The sequence below is a fragment of the Scomber japonicus genome, chromosome 18, assembly GCF_027409825.1.
Source record: "Scomber japonicus isolate fScoJap1 chromosome 18, fScoJap1.pri, whole genome shotgun sequence".
Taxonomy (NCBI): domain Eukaryota; kingdom Metazoa; phylum Chordata; class Actinopteri; order Scombriformes; family Scombridae; genus Scomber; species Scomber japonicus.
Window position 1 is genome coordinate 28,701,834 of NC_070595.1, and position 18,345 is coordinate 28,720,178.

Genomic DNA, 18,345 nt, shown 5'->3' on the forward strand with positions numbered 1-18,345 from the left:
GAGGTAGGGGGAGGAAGGACAGAAGGAAGGAAGAAAGGGAGATGGAGCAAGGGAAGAAAGAGAGAAGAAGGAAAGAAAGAGAGAAGGAGAGAGGAAGCACAGATGGAAGGAAGGAAGGAAGGAAGGAAGGAGGAGAGAAGTAAGGAAGGAAAGAAGGTAGGAGGGAGGGAGGAAAGAAGGAGAGAAGAAGAAAGAGAGGGAGGTAGGGGAGGGGGTAAGGACAGAAGGAAGGAAGAAAGGGAGATGGAGGAAGGGAAGAAAGAGAGAAGAAGGAAAGAAAGAGAGAAGGAGAGAGGAAGCACAGATGGAAGGAAGGAAGGAAGGAAGGAAGGACGGAACAGTCAAAACAGACCGTCCTAAACTGACGTCTGATCAGTTTGGTTGTTCGAGTGTTTTAAAGTTGGATTCAGAAAACTCTTTAAACTCCTTCAACCATCAGAACTCTCACTGGCGATAACTAAACTACACATTTACAAAGTCTAACAGTGAAAACAATCAAACAGGTTTTTAAATCTGCAGGTTGTCAAAAGTTAGATTGACAGACAAAGATAAAAGCACTTAAAATGTCACTTATAATTATCCATACACTGTTAAACTATGTGCTCTACAGTAAGTACAGCAGCTCAGAGATGAAACATGAATTCGCTCTGACGTTCACAGTTTGGGTGGAGCTCAATCTTCTGCCAGAGCTGCATTCAACTTCAGATTCATTTAAATAATAGATATGGAAATCTAGATCTGCAACATAATACACACAAAGCACAAAGATAGTAACAGAATATAAGAGCCTTCCCAGATAGCAAAATTCTTTTGGCCCATATCTGGCCCACACCTGACATGTTCATCCGGCCCACATACAGCATGGAATGATGGCACTTGGGTGGTCCGCTCATGTTTGCCAAAAGTGGGCCATAACCAAGCCATCACAATGCCAGGTGTCAACCAAAAACACACCAAATAAACCAGTTCGGCCAAGACTGGCCCAAATATGTTTCAACAAAGGTGGGCCAAGTATGTTTCCTTATATGTGGGCCTCTGTAGGCTCACATCCGGATTAGTCATTGCCATACTTGCCATATTTCGGCCAAAGATGGGCCATATTCGTTTTGTGATATTTGGCCCAAATGTAGCATTTACTACATGGGCCAGTTTAGGTTCACGTCTGTTTTGTCCGGGCCAGAAGAATGCCTACAGTGCCGGATCATTGCCTCAAGTGGCCCACATTCGCATGCTATCTGGGTTTCTAAGGAATATCAATCAGATCTGATGTTTAGATAAAGTTAAACCGAACTTTTTAAACCTCCTTGTTGTCTTCGGGTCAGTTTTAACCTGGTATGACAACAGGTGTTCACTCAGTAATGAGGTAAACTGTCATTTGAATGACGCCTATTGACCTTAATTTCCAAATAAATATGTGTAAAACCTGTGGGAATAAGTTGACATGAAGTTGGCTAAAAGGCTGAACACAGAATTGGTCAAACCAAACAAGATCAAGATCAACAGGAAGACAATTGGAGAGTTTAAAAAGTTTGTTTTGGGCATAAAGTTTGTTGGAATTTGGGCCTGAGGTTGTCTTTATAAATGAGGCCCCACTGAGCAGAATAAAGAGTCTTTATAGACATAAATAAAGTGAGTCACATGAACAACAACAAAGACAAAGAACAGGGAGAGTCACATTTTTTTTACACAGTCAACCAAGAGGATGAAAGTGAGCGCTAACAGAGTTATATAAAAGGTGAAGGTGGGGGCTGGACTCCGTGTGGACAGAGGTACACATACATCAGAGGACCTGGAAACTCCTTGGAGGATGACTTAATAGGGACGACCCCGCCGCTCCTGTCTGCGGTCACCCCTGCAAATAACAACACACTGATTACCTCATGAGCAACAACAGAGCTGCAGGTGTAGCAACGTGTTCCTACAGTGAGCGTTTTACACACACTATTTGCTGATGTACGCAGTCATGCTTCATTTAGTTGGACATTTTTGTAGTGATATGCTCATTAATGCACACATCAGTGGGATAACACTGTCTATGAAGTTGCTACCAGGCGGGGAGTTCTGGTCCTCTAAAATGAGGCCAACACGGAAGTAACTTAGAGCTGCATTCTATCAAAAGGCCACCAGGGGGCGACCGTCTCTATACAAGTCAATGGAGAATTCACCAACTTCTCACTTGATTTCTAACCTCAGTAAACGTTTTCAAAATGTGTTTATGGTCTCAATCGCTAGTTTAAAGCCTTCTTCAATGCAGTATGATGTTCATTTGGGACATTTTGGCCTCCCTGATTTTATATGTGACGATAAAGCAGGGTATGCATTAGGGCGTGGCTACGTCCTGATTGACAGGTTGATTGACCAATGTCCTCAAGATCAGCTCTCGCAACCATAGCAACCTCCCCGCTCCGCCCATGACTCCGCCTCATGCCCATATAAGTAGAATCCGTGTTTTTATTTTTCCCAGCATGCACCTGAAATTTTCAAGATGGCGCTGCCTAGATTAGAAAATATTGGCTTCCGAGCAGCAGTCCACAAACCAATGGGTGACGTCACGGATGTTACGTCCATTTCTTTTATACAGTCTGTGATTAAAACATGTGAGCACACAGCTGATTTGCTGACCAAAGACAGCCTGAAGCAACAGTGTTCAGGATGTTTTGGGTGACAATGGCAAACATGTTTTTCTTCATCTTTTATCTGACCAATCTGACCTTGCATCCATCTTGCCGGAGCCGTATCCGCCCCGGTCGCCACCTCGGCCGCCTCTGAAGCCTCCGCGGTCGCCGCCTCGGCCTCTGAAGCCGCCTCGGTCAAAACCCCCTCTGCGCTCTCCTCCGTAACCTCCTGACAGCAGAAGAGTGTAAGAGTGTCGATTAGGTGACGATTTGTAAACTGCTGACAGAAGGGTAATCATGTGACATTTTGAACCCTGTCTCGTTGAGTCTAACCTCTTTCCATAGGAGACATCCCACCAGCGTCCTCAGGTTTAGGAGCCTTGCACTGGTTACACTCGTTACGCCACGAGAAGTTCAGGTTTCCACAGTTTCTGAAGGTAAAATGTACAGAAAGGACAGCCATCAATGTATAACCATGTAGAAAAGACAGGTGTGTATGTAGTAAAATGTTCATATCCATTCCCCTCTAGAAGTCATAAGTGGTCTCACGGGTTCGAACACTTCCAGTCTCCGGCTCTCTGCTGTCCTCCTCCTCCTCCTCCTCCTGCTCCCCCTCCTCCTCCTCCTCCACCACCACCACCACCACCACCACCTCCGTTGCCTCCTGGGAAACCTCCACCTCGACCTCCTCCAAATCCACCACGACCCATCGGCCCTACGCAGAGCAACAAATGAACAAACCCGTCACATCTTCTGTCAGTGGAAAACGTGTGACTGATGATGCTTAACCAGGGATTTATTCAGCGTGTGTATCACGTAGATAGCTCATCTGTCCGTTTATTTATCCCTCATCCTTTCAGATGTATAATAACCTTTAAGTAAGAAAACCAGCAGAAGAAAATGCTAATAAATGTCATATGGATGAAAACATTAGGAGTTGGTTCATCAAGAAGTTAGAGCCATTAAACCATTGCAGAGGAAGAAGACACAATGAGATGACGTCATTAACAGAGCATCAGTCAAAGCTCAAACGATGGATCAACAAGATGGAAATATAACTTTTCTCTTTGTTTCATGTATTCATTTGCTACATTCAAGAGCTGCAGTCTCCTCACCGATCCACAGTGTTTGTTGTAACACACAAATGAGAAAATGAGAGAACTTCTAAAAACATTTCATGCTGCCTTTACAAAATGCCAACCTTCGGAAACAAAAACACTGGACTCACCTCCTCGTCCTCGACCCCCCCTCATGCTGCCTCGGCCTCCGAAGTCAGCTCTCCGAGTGGCAAAGGACACCTTGATGGGATTTCCATTGAAGTCCTTCCCTGTTTAGGACAGACAAATGACAAATGTTACGAGAGGATAAGAAAAACAAGCGGATGGAAGTGAAGACGAGCACTGAATCTCACAAAAATAATAGCATCCCATATATCCATAAATAACTTCTGTGGCATAAAAATATATATTTTAACCACATCATTACTGAAAAGACATCTTCTTCTTCTGCGTTAAAGGTATCATGTTACCCAGCAACACTATTTAAAAAGGGTCATTAAGTGTCTTGATGAAGATAAAAGACTCACCATCAAACCAGTCGATGGCAGCTTTAGCTGAGGGGGGATCATCGAAGGAAACCGTAGCTTCCCCCTTCAGCTTCCCTGTCTCTCTGTCTGTGTACAGGTTGATCATTGGAAGGCCTGTCTTCTTGTTGACCTAAAGGAGGAGACGGGGGGCAATGCAGTGACTGGATGATGCTGGTAGAGATGTGTCATTGAAACGATTAACTTTTGGAGTAAATGCAACTGCTAAAGAGATCATGTAATTCCACACAACTGTTCTGTAATGTATTTAGACAGATATCTAATAAACATTTTACTTATAGCCAGCAACAAAGCTATAACTAGAAGCTGATCTAAAAAGAACAATGGTTAGAGATTGTTGAGGATATTTCTCTAATGGAAAAGTTAACACACCAGTTAATACTTAAGAGTGATACTTTTGAGAAGCGTTGGGAAAAATGGATCATTTACATGAAACACCGTACTAACAAATAATTAATATTTTAGATACGAGAATAGTGTAATAAAGAGAATATCCATTGTCTGTCCATGGTGTCTTGTTTTGATGCTGTTCGTTCATTCCTGTTTTTGTTCTCTGTGATGTGTGAACAAAAAAACGATTAACTGAATAATTGTTCACAGGGACCAACATCGACCTTTGTGCGGTGATCATTTAATTAATTTGTTTTTAATTTAACAACTTTAATCAAGAGTTGAGCTGTGTAGTCTAGTATGAAGGGTTCATTAACAGAGCAACTGGAGAGCAATTTCCACTTACAGCCACTCGGAGGAGCTCTACACCGCCACCTTATTACACTGTTTTGAGGTTGATCCATTGTTTACTCCTGTCTTGACTCAGTAGTAAGTTAGCCTGCTAGCTAGCTGACTGGAGGGGAACATGACGCTGATGAAGCCACACAAAAGTCCAGCGTGGAAAAACTTACAGAAAGTAAAGGATAATCTTGTCAGGAGTGAAATATGTAGATCAGAGTTGAACTATCGTGGTTTAACATGGACAAAAAGCTGCTGTCTGCTGTGATGGTTACTCAGCGAGACGGACCTAACGCTAATCACCAAACTAGTACGTCAACATTTATAGCAGCTGCTCAAAAGTGTGAACAGAGAGCACAAAGAAAAAATGGTGTGAAAATGTCCCAAGATTCTTATCATTTATGTCTGTCCTGTTAATTCAATATATGACTGAATAAATTAATACGGTTGACTGATTCTTCTGTTGATGCCTTTGATCTGAGCAGTGACTGAACATGTGATGATGGTGAGGTACCTTAATAATCCCAATCTGCTTAAAAAAGTCAGCCACTGATTCAACAGTGTAGTCGTCTCCCAGGCCTTGCACGAAGATGGTGTTATTATCAGAGTTATCCTGGTCTTGCACTGTTGGAAGATGACATGAAGAGATGCTAAGAAAGCAGCAAGAGTCTATCTAGACACCAGACATATTAGTCTTTCATCTATTCCTTTAGGGATACGGTGTAAGGTAACAGTACAAAATAAAACGCAGTACTTACTGAAGCCTGGTCCTCCATGTCCATATCCCGAGTCCCTTGGTCCTTTGAGAGGACAAAAAAAAAAATCAGTTGTGTAAAAAAAAAACAGACAATGAACCACAACATTCATCTTACACACTGTAACTTCCTTTTATTCACCCTTAGTTCTCACCAAAAGGTTCCACTATCTAATCTAATCTTTCAATCAATTCAATGTAAGTACTGTACCATGACTGCCAGTTGGCATAAAAATGCACATTTTACCATCACATTTTTCATGATTACACACCTCACAGCACTTGTACACAACAAGCAGCTGATGTCCGGAGAACAAGTGTACGAAACCAAATTGCCCAAATGATTGAGAAACTGATTTCCATTGGAATTTGTCAGAATAACCACCATACTTCTCACAACCAATTTCATCTTTTCTGGTTGTTGGTTTTATTTTTTGATCCATCAAGTAAAGTGACCCACATTTTGTTCTATGAGACTTCACACAGAGCCCAACAGGTCGGCTCTTGAATATGATGCACCACAATTCACACTACATTTGTGTTGGCGAATTTCTTTGTACTGCATTAGGTCATTTCCGTTCACAGAAAGTGAGACAACTCTTGGAGCCACGTCTGACAGATCGCAACACAATCCTTTTTTTTGAGTATATCCACTATCAGCTGTTATGGTGATGCATGTTTCTATTCATTCCTTTGTCTACTTTAGTCGTCACACAGCTTAACAATGGCTTCTTGGATTTCCTCCAACATCTTGGGAATAAGAACAGCATGTTTGTTGTCCTGAGAGCATGACAGATGTCAGAGAGTTTTGTAATTCATCACAACCATGTGATAAGTAATGAGCACACTTCATGTTCACGCACGTTCATAACAACTTCCAATGTTGAAGTTTCACCTTTTTGAAGATGGACTGAGACACTGGCTCAGTTTCATTGACCAGAACTTCAGGAACCAAATTAAGGGTTCCTTCTTCAGAGGCCACATAAACCCCTTAAATCACAATATATGAACCACCTCAATGACAAATCTGGCAATAAGTGACAGTGAAACCAGAGCAGCCCTTTTTTCACAAACCAACCATTCTTCTTTACTTTGAAGAATACCACTCAGTGAACGGATCACACAGCACTATTCTCAGGCACAGCTGGTTAATGACTTGTGTTTCCAAAACACAGACACACCTTTCCCATGATATTGCCATGTCATCGTGACTAATATGTACAGGTAACGTGACACAAGTGAAACTCAAGGTTTCAACGTATTTGAGTGTCCTTGGATGTCAAGTTTTGACTTCACTTGGGACTGAATGATTGGTAAAGTCATTTAACATCCATCCATACTTTACATTGCAGATGCATTTGAGTGAGGGACCATTATCCATCAGTTCAATCAAGTTATCATTTATCTGTGGACTATTTATGACAACAGCACTTTTCTTCCATTAACATTCCATAAATGCTTTACACAGCAATGACAGTCTTACAACAACTAGAAATGTTTCATGAGAAAACATCTACAAACTGTTGCTGTTGTGTTTTTCTTCTTGAAAGCAGTTTGAGCTGTTTAATCACTGTTGTTTGTAACTTTTATGGTATTTAAGGCAAGGTTTAGGGTTTCAAACACTGGACCCTGCTGTACTGTAAATTCAATAATTCTCATAATAATATTATTCATGTCATAATGTGTATTAATACAGTAAATATAAACACACTAAAAACACTGGTGATGTTCTTTTGATGATGAGACACATCATGGTTGTCACTGGAGACATCCAAATCAAGTTTTTCTGGCGCCGATCCTGATCAGAGTTCTTTGATAAAGTGTTTCTGCCGACACCAGGTCTGATCTGATATTTACACTGACCTAAATTTGATTATAATGCATCAAAACATTTAAATAAAAAACTCTTGGTCCAAATACCAGAGGGCCTAGCTCAAAATTATTAAACTGATAAATTCAAATTATAGATGTAATGTGAATGAAAGTTTAACTTGGATAATATGACTACTGAAGCTGACATGATGTGATCAGGTAGATAATGTTATTTGGTTTCCCTGCCTTAAATGTTGCCTTCAGGAACTGCTTTCAATGACAGTTGGTATTATTTGCTGCCAGCAAAGATTTGACATATTAACCCATTAAAAGCAACAGTCAGTGTCAGGTAAAAATTAAAGGCGGCTAGCTGAATGTTTCATACACTGACCTCTGCAAATAAGAAATATGGAGGACAAGAGAGTCCATAACAGATGTGTTAGCATCAGTGGATCCATGCATTTCGGCAATTGCAGTGTTAGAATTTAGTAAGTTGCATTGGTGCGTCCAAAATCATTTTTCACATTCACACACTAATCTTCAGTCGTACTCGTATATGAAGTGAATAGCAGCACTGTAGAGGTAAGCTATAATAAAGGAGAGCAGTGCTTCAACACCAGCAGGCTGAGGAGGACAACACACAGGAGAGTTACTTATTTTAGCCAATACTGACTCATTACAACATGTCTAGATTAACCTGATACAATCCTTAAGATGGTCTCAGGTCTCAGATGTTATTACCATAAAAACACTATTGTCGATGTTACTCACTTCTTCATCTTCTGGGTGTTGTGACAAATAAATAATAACAATTATAAAATCATAGTAACTTTAAGCTGAATAATGTAAATATTAATGTCAGTATCTGTTCGTCCCCACCACAGACCTGAGATATACCATCAGTCACAAACATAGACCTTCCTTCAGGAAAAGCAAACCTATAACATACAATCAGACAAATTAAACCACATGTGATCACCAGCCTTTAAGTACACAATAATAATAATTAATGGCATTAAGTTTTAATCCCACCTGGCCAATTGTTTCTAATGAACTAACCAGTTGTCAAGAACCAAAACCTTTTCATTTACCTGTAGAATGAGCATCAAGTTACTGGAACTTGATATCATATCTTGGCTTTTCAAGCAAACCAGTTTCCAACTGCCATCTCCGGGAAGTTGCACTGAGACTTCCCTCTACAGGTTTTACAGCAATGGTGCTATTGGGCAATTTCTTTCACCTTCAGAACATAAATATTATTTAATCTGTTCATATGTAACACGTGACCTACCTCACGCTGTTCATATTTAATTTCTTTTGTTGATTTCAACAGATTACCCCGTCAACCACTGTTGGTTTTGTGACTCAGAGTGAGAGAGAAGACGACCAACCAAAAGCACCGAACACCCATCGATCAGATTCAAACACCCAAGACGCAGAAAATCAAAGGCTATGATGTTGACATGCAGCTCCCTCTGCTGGACTTTTTGTCATAGTGAACATTATGCACCATTACTCTACCTTTGGGCAGTGGTGGAAGAAGTAGTTAAAGAAGAACAATGTAAAAATACTCCATTAAAAGTAAAATACCTGCATTAAAGATCCTTCAACAGAAAAGGTACAAGTATTATGAGCTTGATGTAGTTAAAGTATTACAGTACACGTAGTGGAAAGTCTGAAAAGTAACTAAAGCTGTTAAATAAATGCAGTGGAGTAGAAGTATAAAGTAGCATCATATGGAGTAAAGTACAAGTACCTCAAAATTGTAATTAAGTACAGTACTAGAGTTAATGTACTTAGTTACTTTCCACCACTGCTTCTGGTTTGCATTGGCTCTGTAATAGGCTCTAGATAATCACGTTTCTCTGCATGTGCTTACACTCTGTATAATCAGGGATATCAGCCTAATAGCGAAATAAATGTCTTCCCCCTCCATTTACTCTTTTCCCGCTTCATGCTTTAAGTATACTGATCTCCCCCTTGTTTTAGCTTCAACTCTTAAAATCAACAAACCTTTTTTGCTCAAGAGTTTTTTGTCACTTACCACCAAACTTATTGAATCCTCCACGATCGCCCATTCTGATGAAGAGGAGGAGAAAAACGACACACATTGAAGGCTTGGCGCTGACAGCGACTTCCCTCAATGGGTTGTGGGTAACCTTCACTCTCACTGACTCTCCAAACCCACCCCTATTCATTTGGCACTTTTCCCACTGAACTCCTTCTCAATCTTTTGAATAAACCTCGAGGACAAGAGGCCAGTTTAAAGACCTTGTCTTTATAGCAAATATGTTAACACGCAGATGAAAATTGGCCATTTAATAACCAAAAGTTTTATCAAGTCTTTCTGTGACTTGTATATACCCATGTTCTTTCAAGATATAACTTGGTTTTGTGTCAATTTACCAACCCAAACATTAACACCTTTGATCCGAAGACAGGTGTTGGATATTTTTAGGTCTCAGGCAATCTGTACTCCTAAAAAACCCAAAGTCTTTGAGGTTTTTTTAATTGTCCTCCCAAATTGTTGTTTCATTTTTCTTCCCTCCAACTACAACATCACTGTTAACTGTCTGTGAACTGCCTTCCCCCAATTACGCAATTTCCCAAATGGTGGCTTACGAGCAGAAAGCCAGCCTGAAGAGAGGATAAGAGCCTAGGAGAAGATTCAAAGATTGATTAAAGCAGAGTATGACACAGTAAGGGCTGGTTGGGGAGGTGGTGGTAACACGTGACAAAGCAGGTGATGGTAATCTCTTGTGGCATGTTAGTGTGTGGGCATTGGTTTGCTTGCCAGGGAAACCATTTTTGGCAAGTTCTTCCATAGATAAAGGGACTACGTCTAATGATACTTTATATTTTTCTTATTGTCAATAAACACCATGATGAGGAGTCCCAAACTTATGGAAGCATATTGCTGCCACGGCAGAAAAAGAAAAAAGCACCAGTATCATGCTATAACCACTTAATCATGCTTTATAGCACTTAATATTTTTTAACTCTTCATTATGAAATGATATTTCAAAGGGTTGTACTGGCCAGTTTTTATTATTTGGGGGAGTCTATGGTTCCTGCACAGGCTCAGTGGTATCTGCCTTACACAGAACTACTCTCTGGAGACTGAAAACATGACTGCTGTTATTAGTCTTTGGAGCCGTTTCTAAACAAACTAACGTGACCAAACTCTTCCTAATGAAGGAACACATCACCCAGTGCAGTGATTGTGTTGTTAATAGTGTTTGACCATCTGAAGTCTACATCACAGAGGAATAAGATTTATCAGGCTTTGGATACGGACATAATACTTGATACCAGGGCTGTCACTTTTCCAAAAAATCGAGTTCAAACAAAATCTAAATGACCCGCTCCCCTGCCCTGTGCACACCAGGCTGAGTATGCCGAATGATACGCAGTCAGATGAGGTTGTACATTTGGCGCTGCTCCACTCATCTAACTCTGTAAAGTTGATTTTTACAGAGTAGACAAACAGCGTTATCTTTGTTTGTGACTTTGCCGTGGCACCTAAAATACTTCCATACTCAACTTCTCAGATGTTTTGGTGTCATGATTGTCCGCTCGCTATCGTCCTCCATTTAAACCAAACAACACTACATCAACATTAGCTCAGTTTACTGATAGGCCAACAAGTCCAGTTAGTGACGTTTTAAAGCCCCCTCTGCTGGACCATGAAGCAAACTACTACAAATGGTCTGATGGTCTGATGCGCAGACTGCAGCCTACAGCCTACATTTTGAACAGGTCATTACAGTCGAATCGAATATTAACGTTTGAATGAATGTCTGAAATTAAAATAAAAAGTGACAGCCCTACTTGTTAATAGATCAGTTCATTGTTGGTTTGGATCCAAACATTCGATTTGTTGATGATAAGAAAAATATGGAAAACCACCAGATATTCTTCAAGTGATGGTTGTTGACTTTAGTCTTTTTATGGGATCAGTTAACAAGAGGCGAAATATAGAATATTAATGTTTTAAAGGTTTACTGGCCAAGTTAGCTGAATTTCTTTCACAGTTCTCAGTATGGCTAAAAATCTATAACACCACAACATTTATTGTGCTGCTGAAAGTTTGTTTCAAATGTGTCTTTACTTTACTTACTCATTACAGTTGCTTTTGCTGGTTTCACACCATACCTTCATATACCTACACTTCATAATACCAGAGCTTTGTATTTGCACATGTTGCTCCATTCTCAATTTTAAAACTCTAAACCAAGAATACCCAGAAAACAAAGAATCTTAACTCCTCAGTACATGAAGAAAAATGCTTTTGTTAAACAACACAGGCAGAAATTCAAGTGATATGCAAGACATTAGTGCTCTGTGCTTCACAGTGTGAGGATGAGATCTAAAGACTGTAATGATAGGAAAGGAGATTCAAATCCATGGTGAGGGAACACAATGAAATGGAAAACTAGTTTGTCTATAAGTCAATCACCAACATAACAAGGTTACAAACTACAATACATGAAATACTGTGCAACCTCTGTGATAAAAGCAAAATAACTTACCATATCAAATTGCGTTTTTATGACTCCACCTCAGGTCAAGCAAGTGTGTATGATTTACGCTCTGGTTGTAAAGTCTTTTCTGTGTGTCTTTATTGTCCTGTATAATTTATTGGGTTTAAACACGTTTGCCCCATCCCAAAATCTATCGATCTGTTTTGGGTTTTTTTGCATTTATGTATTTCCTTCGAATATGAACAGAAATGCAGTTTGAGGTACAGACAAAATGATTTTTGCCAACTTAGAAGTTGTGAACATTAAGTTGAACTTAACAGTTACTTATTTCCACATCCAGCAGTTGTGGAGAAACATTAGCAGTCGTGTTTCTGTCCAACCTGCTGAATGTAAAGTCCAATATTCTCTCTCTTTTAACTCTGTTTTTAATCTCCACCAGCTCCTGAGGGAAATATCTAAATGCTCCACTATGTTCAGCAGCTAGTCTCCAGATAACTGTGTGTGTTGGTGTTTGGTGCTGAGCAGGAAGTGAGCAGGAAGTGAACAGTGACGCTATGAGAGCAGCTGAGAGTGAAGCAGAACAGTAAAGTTGCAGCTAAACAATGAGCTGAAACTCAACTAGAAAGCTCCTTAAAGCTGAGAGGAAGCTGCAGAGCCTCTGATCATTCTCTGTAGGTTCAAACACATAACACACTGACAGATCAGAAAATATTGATTATAGCCGGCTTTAAGTAGTAGCTCATTGCCACACTGTGTTGAAACTCTCAGATGTTGCATTTCTGAGCTTCACAATCAGCCACCACAAATTCATTCTCAACCTGTCAGAAGTGTTTAGTTTTCCTTTTTTTGCACAACGTTCTCTCTGTAAAAACAAAACAACATTTTTTTTGTGTTGCGGTTTTGTGGATGCTTATAACCTTGTTCTCCATGCAATGCTCAGTTCTGACTTTGTAATGTCAAAATCTGACCCTATGCAGGAGTTGAATTATTTTATCTTCTTTCAGTTGTGCACTAAGAACTTAAAAAATAGTTTTTTCTTTTTAAGGTTATTTTCTTTCTTACTTAGAGCATCTAACTCATTTTTTTCTGAGCACTGAGAGTCAGGGGAGCCTGCACAGTCAACCGAACAGAAGCTTTTTGTGTTAAAGAAATTGAAAGCAGGAGCAGAACCGCTGACAGGAGAAAGAACTGCTTTAGTAACACACAGCGCCAGATTCTGTCCCTATATCACCATGAAAAAAACACCATTCTATGGTTACATGTTGCAGTTCAGATCAGGCAGGGTTTGTTAGTTGCTGTAAAACCTTTATAATGAGACATTGATATTTGACATTAAGGACTCTGGATTTGTGCTGTTGAGGTTTAGAATCTTACTTAAAACAAAATATTTGTTTATGGTTGTACTTTCGCATTTCTTCCAGCATTTCCTCTGCGCTGAAGAAAAATCAGTGAAACCATGACAGCCCCTCTTTTGTTTTCAGTTGCCTGTCAAATGATGGTAATTTGAAAGATTTCATATAGAAACCCATGTAAACCCCTGGCCTGTTGCTTCCAACAGCCACACAGTCGACTTTGAGGTTTTCTGACCAGCATTCAGCCATAAGCAGCTCATCTTAATGAGCCCAAAGAAGCTCCAAACCCATACACCCTACGATCTCAAACTTTTTGAGATGTACCAAGCTTACAAGATAAGAGGTAATTTGAAACACTATCTTGGTGTTGCCTATACAAGATCCTTTAGTGAGCTCTGGGCATTTTTTTGGGAGTTGAAGCTCAGTTCAGCTTTTTTTTCTTTTTTTAAAAAAAAAAAATCAAGCTGTCCAAGATATTTTGTAGTTGAAAATGACCTAAATGCATTCCACACATTGGGAGAGTGGAACAGCATCATATGTCAAGAAAAAAAAGAAAATATTTTGAATATCCAGATATTGATTTGATGCATATTGCCCAGCCCCAACATCCAGGCAAAGGCAGTTTACGTTTACTAAAGGTGGGCAGAGACCTACAATGTTAAAACTTCCAATATATCTTGTTTTGGGTATTAATATTAATGTCAAATCTGTCACATTCCTCTTTTTTTTTTTTTTTACATGCAGTGAGGATGTCATCAGTTCAAGGATTTCACACCATACACAGGCTTGGTGGTAATAAATCATGACCCACATAGACGCCTTTTTTTGTAGAGAAAGGCACGTGTCGTGATTCATGACAGTTACTCATATACTCTTGCACATTTTACTGTGTTCTGGTGACTGTCACAAATCATGCCTTTCCCCAACATGAAAGTATCTGCATTAATTGATATGAGTGATTGGCTCAGGTGCATCAAATTTTGTGGTGTCACCCACACAGATTTTAATTAAGGGCAGCCTTTTAACATGTACATATGAGAGGGGACCCGAAAATTACCGGAAGCCATCAATAGCACAGACCTAGAGTGTAGTTATCAGATTTACCATAAGGTCTACAATGCCTACAGCTCGATGAAACTAAAACTGTGAAGAAGGAAGAAGATTCACCAACGTGGAAAAAATGCCGACAGAATTGCAGGAGGCTCTGGACACATTAACAAAAGGTGACAACAGAGATAGTTTCCAGGAATGGGAGAAGCACTGGGACGAGAAAGGTACTATTGAAATACATGAAATAATTTTATTTGACAATTCCAGGGATTTTCAGGTCCCCCCTCTTATGTGTCCACCTAAAAAAAGGTGCATGTACGGAGTTAACGTGGCTCTGAAAACAAATCTAGATTTGTGTCAGACAGAAACCAGATGAATTGCTTTGTGGGAATGTAGGAATCACTGGGATTAATTTCCCTGAAAAGCAAGTGGGAGGGGAAATAATGACAACACCTCTCGATGGATTTTTACATGAAGCTACGAATGTGTAACAGTACCTTCTCTCTAATATAACCTCTCTTCACAGTTCCACATGTAGCCAGACGTGAGGATAACATGGAAACTGGGTGATATCTTAACACTTACCCCATGCCGCCTCTTCCTCTTGGTCCACCTCGGCCTCCTCGGTCAAAACCGTGATCATATCCACCGCCACCACGACCTCCAAATCCACCCCCACGGCCCCTGCCACTGTGGCCATCCTGGCTTCCATAACCTCCATCTGGGCCACCGTAACCTCCACCACCTCCTCCTCCACTCAATGGTGGGCTTTCGTCTCCATATCCTAAATGAGAGTTGAGACAATCAGACCTCAACTGAATTAAATGACAGTCAGTCGAGATAATCAACACACCTCACTATGTTCAGTTTTCTTTGCAATTACTTAAGAAGTTCCTGTTATTCTATTATCATTCAATCTGATGTTTATTTTAGTGGCAGAAAATAGTGAAAATGCTTGTTGTTATTTCCCAGAGTCAGTGGTTACATCTTTAAATGTCTCGTTTTGTCTGATCAACAGTTTACGACAAAGAAAAAATATTAAATCATCACATCTGAGAGGCTAACACCAGGTCTTGGTTACATTTACCCCTAAAAATGTAGTTAAGCTAAATCTTTGCAGATACATTTTCTGTCAATCAAATAGTCGGTTTATCACTAATCATTGCAATTCTAGTTCCTATGAAAACTGTCAGAAATAATCCTGACGTACAATCTGCATAAACTGTATGTCATGTTCAGCTTTGTCCCATCTGAGCTCACATTTGCTTCTTTTCACTTGGGAAGTAATCTAAATACACATCTGATCAATAAAAAGTTAATATAGACCCATCCCTCACCTCCACCTTGACCACCATACTGGCTCTGCTGACTGTAGCTTTGTGGAGGGGGGGAGTTGTAGCTTGAAGGATGGTTGTAGTGACCTCCTCCGTGTTGGGGTGGTTGTTGACTCCCACTGCCCCCATATCCACCCGACTGACCTCCGCTGCTACCATAGCCACCTCCACTCTGTCCACCGCCTGGTGGCTGGTTGTAGCCAGCGGCCGGCGAGTTTCCTTCATAACTGTGAAAATTGGGGAGAAGAGACAAATTGAAGAATTAAGTGCTCAGGAAGAACACATCTTTTCCGAAACTCATTTACACCCATCTTCGAGGACACCGCGATTTTTAAGGTAAAGCCAGAGCCGCTTTCCTGGATGTCAACCACAACTTTCAGCACACAGTTGGTGGAGTCTTACCCTCCAGAGGACGAAGAAGGAGGCTGCTGCTGACTGTAACCAGAGAAGGAGGACTGCTGGTTGTAGCTGGTGCTGGACGGTTGGTTGTTGCTGCTGCTGCTGCCGCTGTAGCCTCCAGAGCTGTAGGACTGACCAGAGTGATTATATCCCCCTCCACCCTGGTTAGACGGTGGAGAACCATATCCTCCTGTGACACAAAAGGAGGAGACAGAACATAGAATTAGAAATATCGACGCCACAATGTGCAACTTAAAAGGAGAGATGAGCCTTGATGAGTCTTCTTCTACCTGACTGAGGCTGTCCATAACTGCCATATCCTCCCTGGCTGTAGGAGCCAGGGCTGCTGTCAGAGCTCTGGTTGTATCCTCCATAACCCTGCTGGCTGTAACTCTGGCCAGAGGATTGACTGTAGCCCTGGTTAGCACCGCCACCGCCACCGCCTCCACCTCCACCTCCACCTCCACCTCCACCTCTACCTCCACCATAGGACCCATAACTGCAAGAAGTAAAACACCAACAATAAACAGGTCGGATACTGATGAATCTTACATCAATGTTACTTTTAATTGTTGTTGTTTTGGATCCTTTTTAATTATTTCACTTATATTCTGACCTTGATATTTTATATTTGATTTCTTGTTTCTTGTTTTTTTATTTGTTGCTCACATTGTGCAGACTCCATGAAGACCAAATAATAAATAGGGAATAATGAAGAGTTATTATCTTATGTTCCATAAGGATCATAATATAAAAATGAAAATTCTTACATTGTTGAAACAATTATTTCCATGGATTCTGATACTTTAATATAAGACCTGAAATTCTCATGAATCCAGAAATTAAAGAGTCTTGATCTCAGTTTTAAGGTTTATTATTTATCTTAACAGTTAATGATTGAGGATTACTTCACTTACCCCTGGGAAGACGGTGGAGAATAGTCTGTGGAATAAATAAAAATGGAGTGATAATATTATAAACTTAATTTTTAAAAGCACACATCAAACTGATTCAAATACAATCAAATGATAATCAAATATTAATATTTTTGATCTGAGGGAGGGATGTGGATAACAATAGGACCGCACGTTTCTCAAAAGCAGTGATAACTTCATTAACACCAGATCGATCCGGATCTAATGGCAATTAATGTTCTGTTGCACATTTACACAGATCAGCTGTTACACACAGACTCAGGTTTATAAGGTGGGATTGTTTATAATAAAGAAGAAGTTATGAATGAACCATGAGCTCCATCAGCCCTGTCAGGACATTTTATTTTTTAAAAAGCTGAAATTATTTTAGGTAGTCCAGAGTCTGAATTACCTTAGTCTGAAGATTAATATAAAAATAAATATTAAATAGATATTAAATATCAATTGATATCATTTAGGAGGGAGAGGGGGAGAGAGAGAGAGAGAGAGAGAGAGAGAGAGAGAGAGAGAGAGAGAGAGAGAGAGAGAGAGAGTTCTCCACACTAACTACTTGTGGCAATTTGTACTGGTCTATACCCTGTGTCTTTATTATTGCATATATTGCAGTAATCCTAAAGTAACGGAAAGTAATCAAATTACATTACTTTAATATTGTGGTGCTTGGATAACATTACCGACTACATGGTTTAACAAGTAACTAGTAACTGTATCGGAATACAATTTTAAAGTAACCCTCCCAACCCTGCCTAAAATGTGAGGAGGTCACCAGATAACACGGTGACCAGATAAACCGTAACACCGGGCCGCCCTACTGTAGCACAAGCTAGCAGTTAGCACACAGGCAGCGGACCACCGTTGCGTTCACTTACAATGGGAATTAGCCACTGGAGCTAACTGCTAACTGCTAACCCAATACTGCCTTCTTGACAACAACAACAACAATAACAACACAGCGGTGTTAACTAAACCTGCGGCATTTATTTCACCCTGCAGTCGATGTTATAATATAATATTAATTAAAACGACACTATTTAAGGCACTAATTTAAACAGCTAAAGGTTAATTATACTAACATTAACCAGTCACGTCTCTACCGACCGGTCACATCGGGATTATTGTGTGCTTTTCTTACCGTTAGACGCCATTTGGACCTTGAATAAAAGCTATAACTCAGTCTGTTGTTAAAGGACGACCTGAATGGAGGACGAGGGTTAATATGAAGATGGATACCGGCGTCCTGTCACGGTGCTCCGCAGCAGCTCCGCTACTCGCCACCAG

At 40.3% G+C, this 18,345-nt stretch overlaps 1 protein-coding gene and 1 long non-coding RNA gene across 2 annotated transcripts; both read right to left on the bottom strand.

Annotated features, from left to right (window-relative positions):
- Positions 1-1,812: 1,812 nt before the first annotated feature.
- On the bottom strand, positions 1,813-16,506 carry fus (FUS RNA binding protein). The gene is made up of 13 exons (XM_053338969.1): positions 16,428-16,506; positions 16,136-16,322; positions 15,737-15,960; positions 14,985-15,183; positions 9,558-9,592; positions 5,706-5,747; positions 5,462-5,571; positions 4,201-4,330; positions 3,844-3,942; positions 3,165-3,330; positions 2,949-3,046; positions 2,712-2,841; positions 1,813-1,852 (listed from the first exon to the last, which is right to left on the bottom strand). The coding sequence occupies exons 1-13, from the start codon at positions 16,504-16,506 to the stop codon at positions 1,813-1,815; spliced, it is 1,539 nt and encodes a 512-aa protein (XP_053194944.1).
- A 92-nt stretch (positions 16,507-16,598) lies between these two features.
- LOC128378622 (uncharacterized) lies at positions 16,599-18,241 on the bottom strand. Its single transcript, XR_008323369.1, has 3 exons — positions 18,200-18,241; positions 17,050-17,074; positions 16,599-16,631 (listed from the first exon to the last, which is right to left on the bottom strand). It is a non-coding gene; the product is annotated as an uncharacterized LOC128378622 (long non-coding RNA).
- Positions 18,242-18,345: the final 104 nt, after the last annotated feature.

Bases quoted from the DNA above. Each gene is read 5' to 3' on its own strand.
- fus (XM_053338969.1), bottom strand. From the start codon at position 16,506: ATGGAGGATACAACCAGAGCTCTGACAGCAGCCCTGGCTCCTACAGCC. The intron at 5,748-9,557 runs GTAAGTGACAAA...GTCCTCTCAAAG, and splicing joins AGGATTCAATAAGTTTGGTG to GACCAAGGGACTCGGGATAT. The intron at 3,047-3,164 runs GTGAGACCACTT...TTTTACCTTCAG, and splicing joins GACTGGAAGTGTTCGAACCC to AAACTGTGGAAACCTGAACT.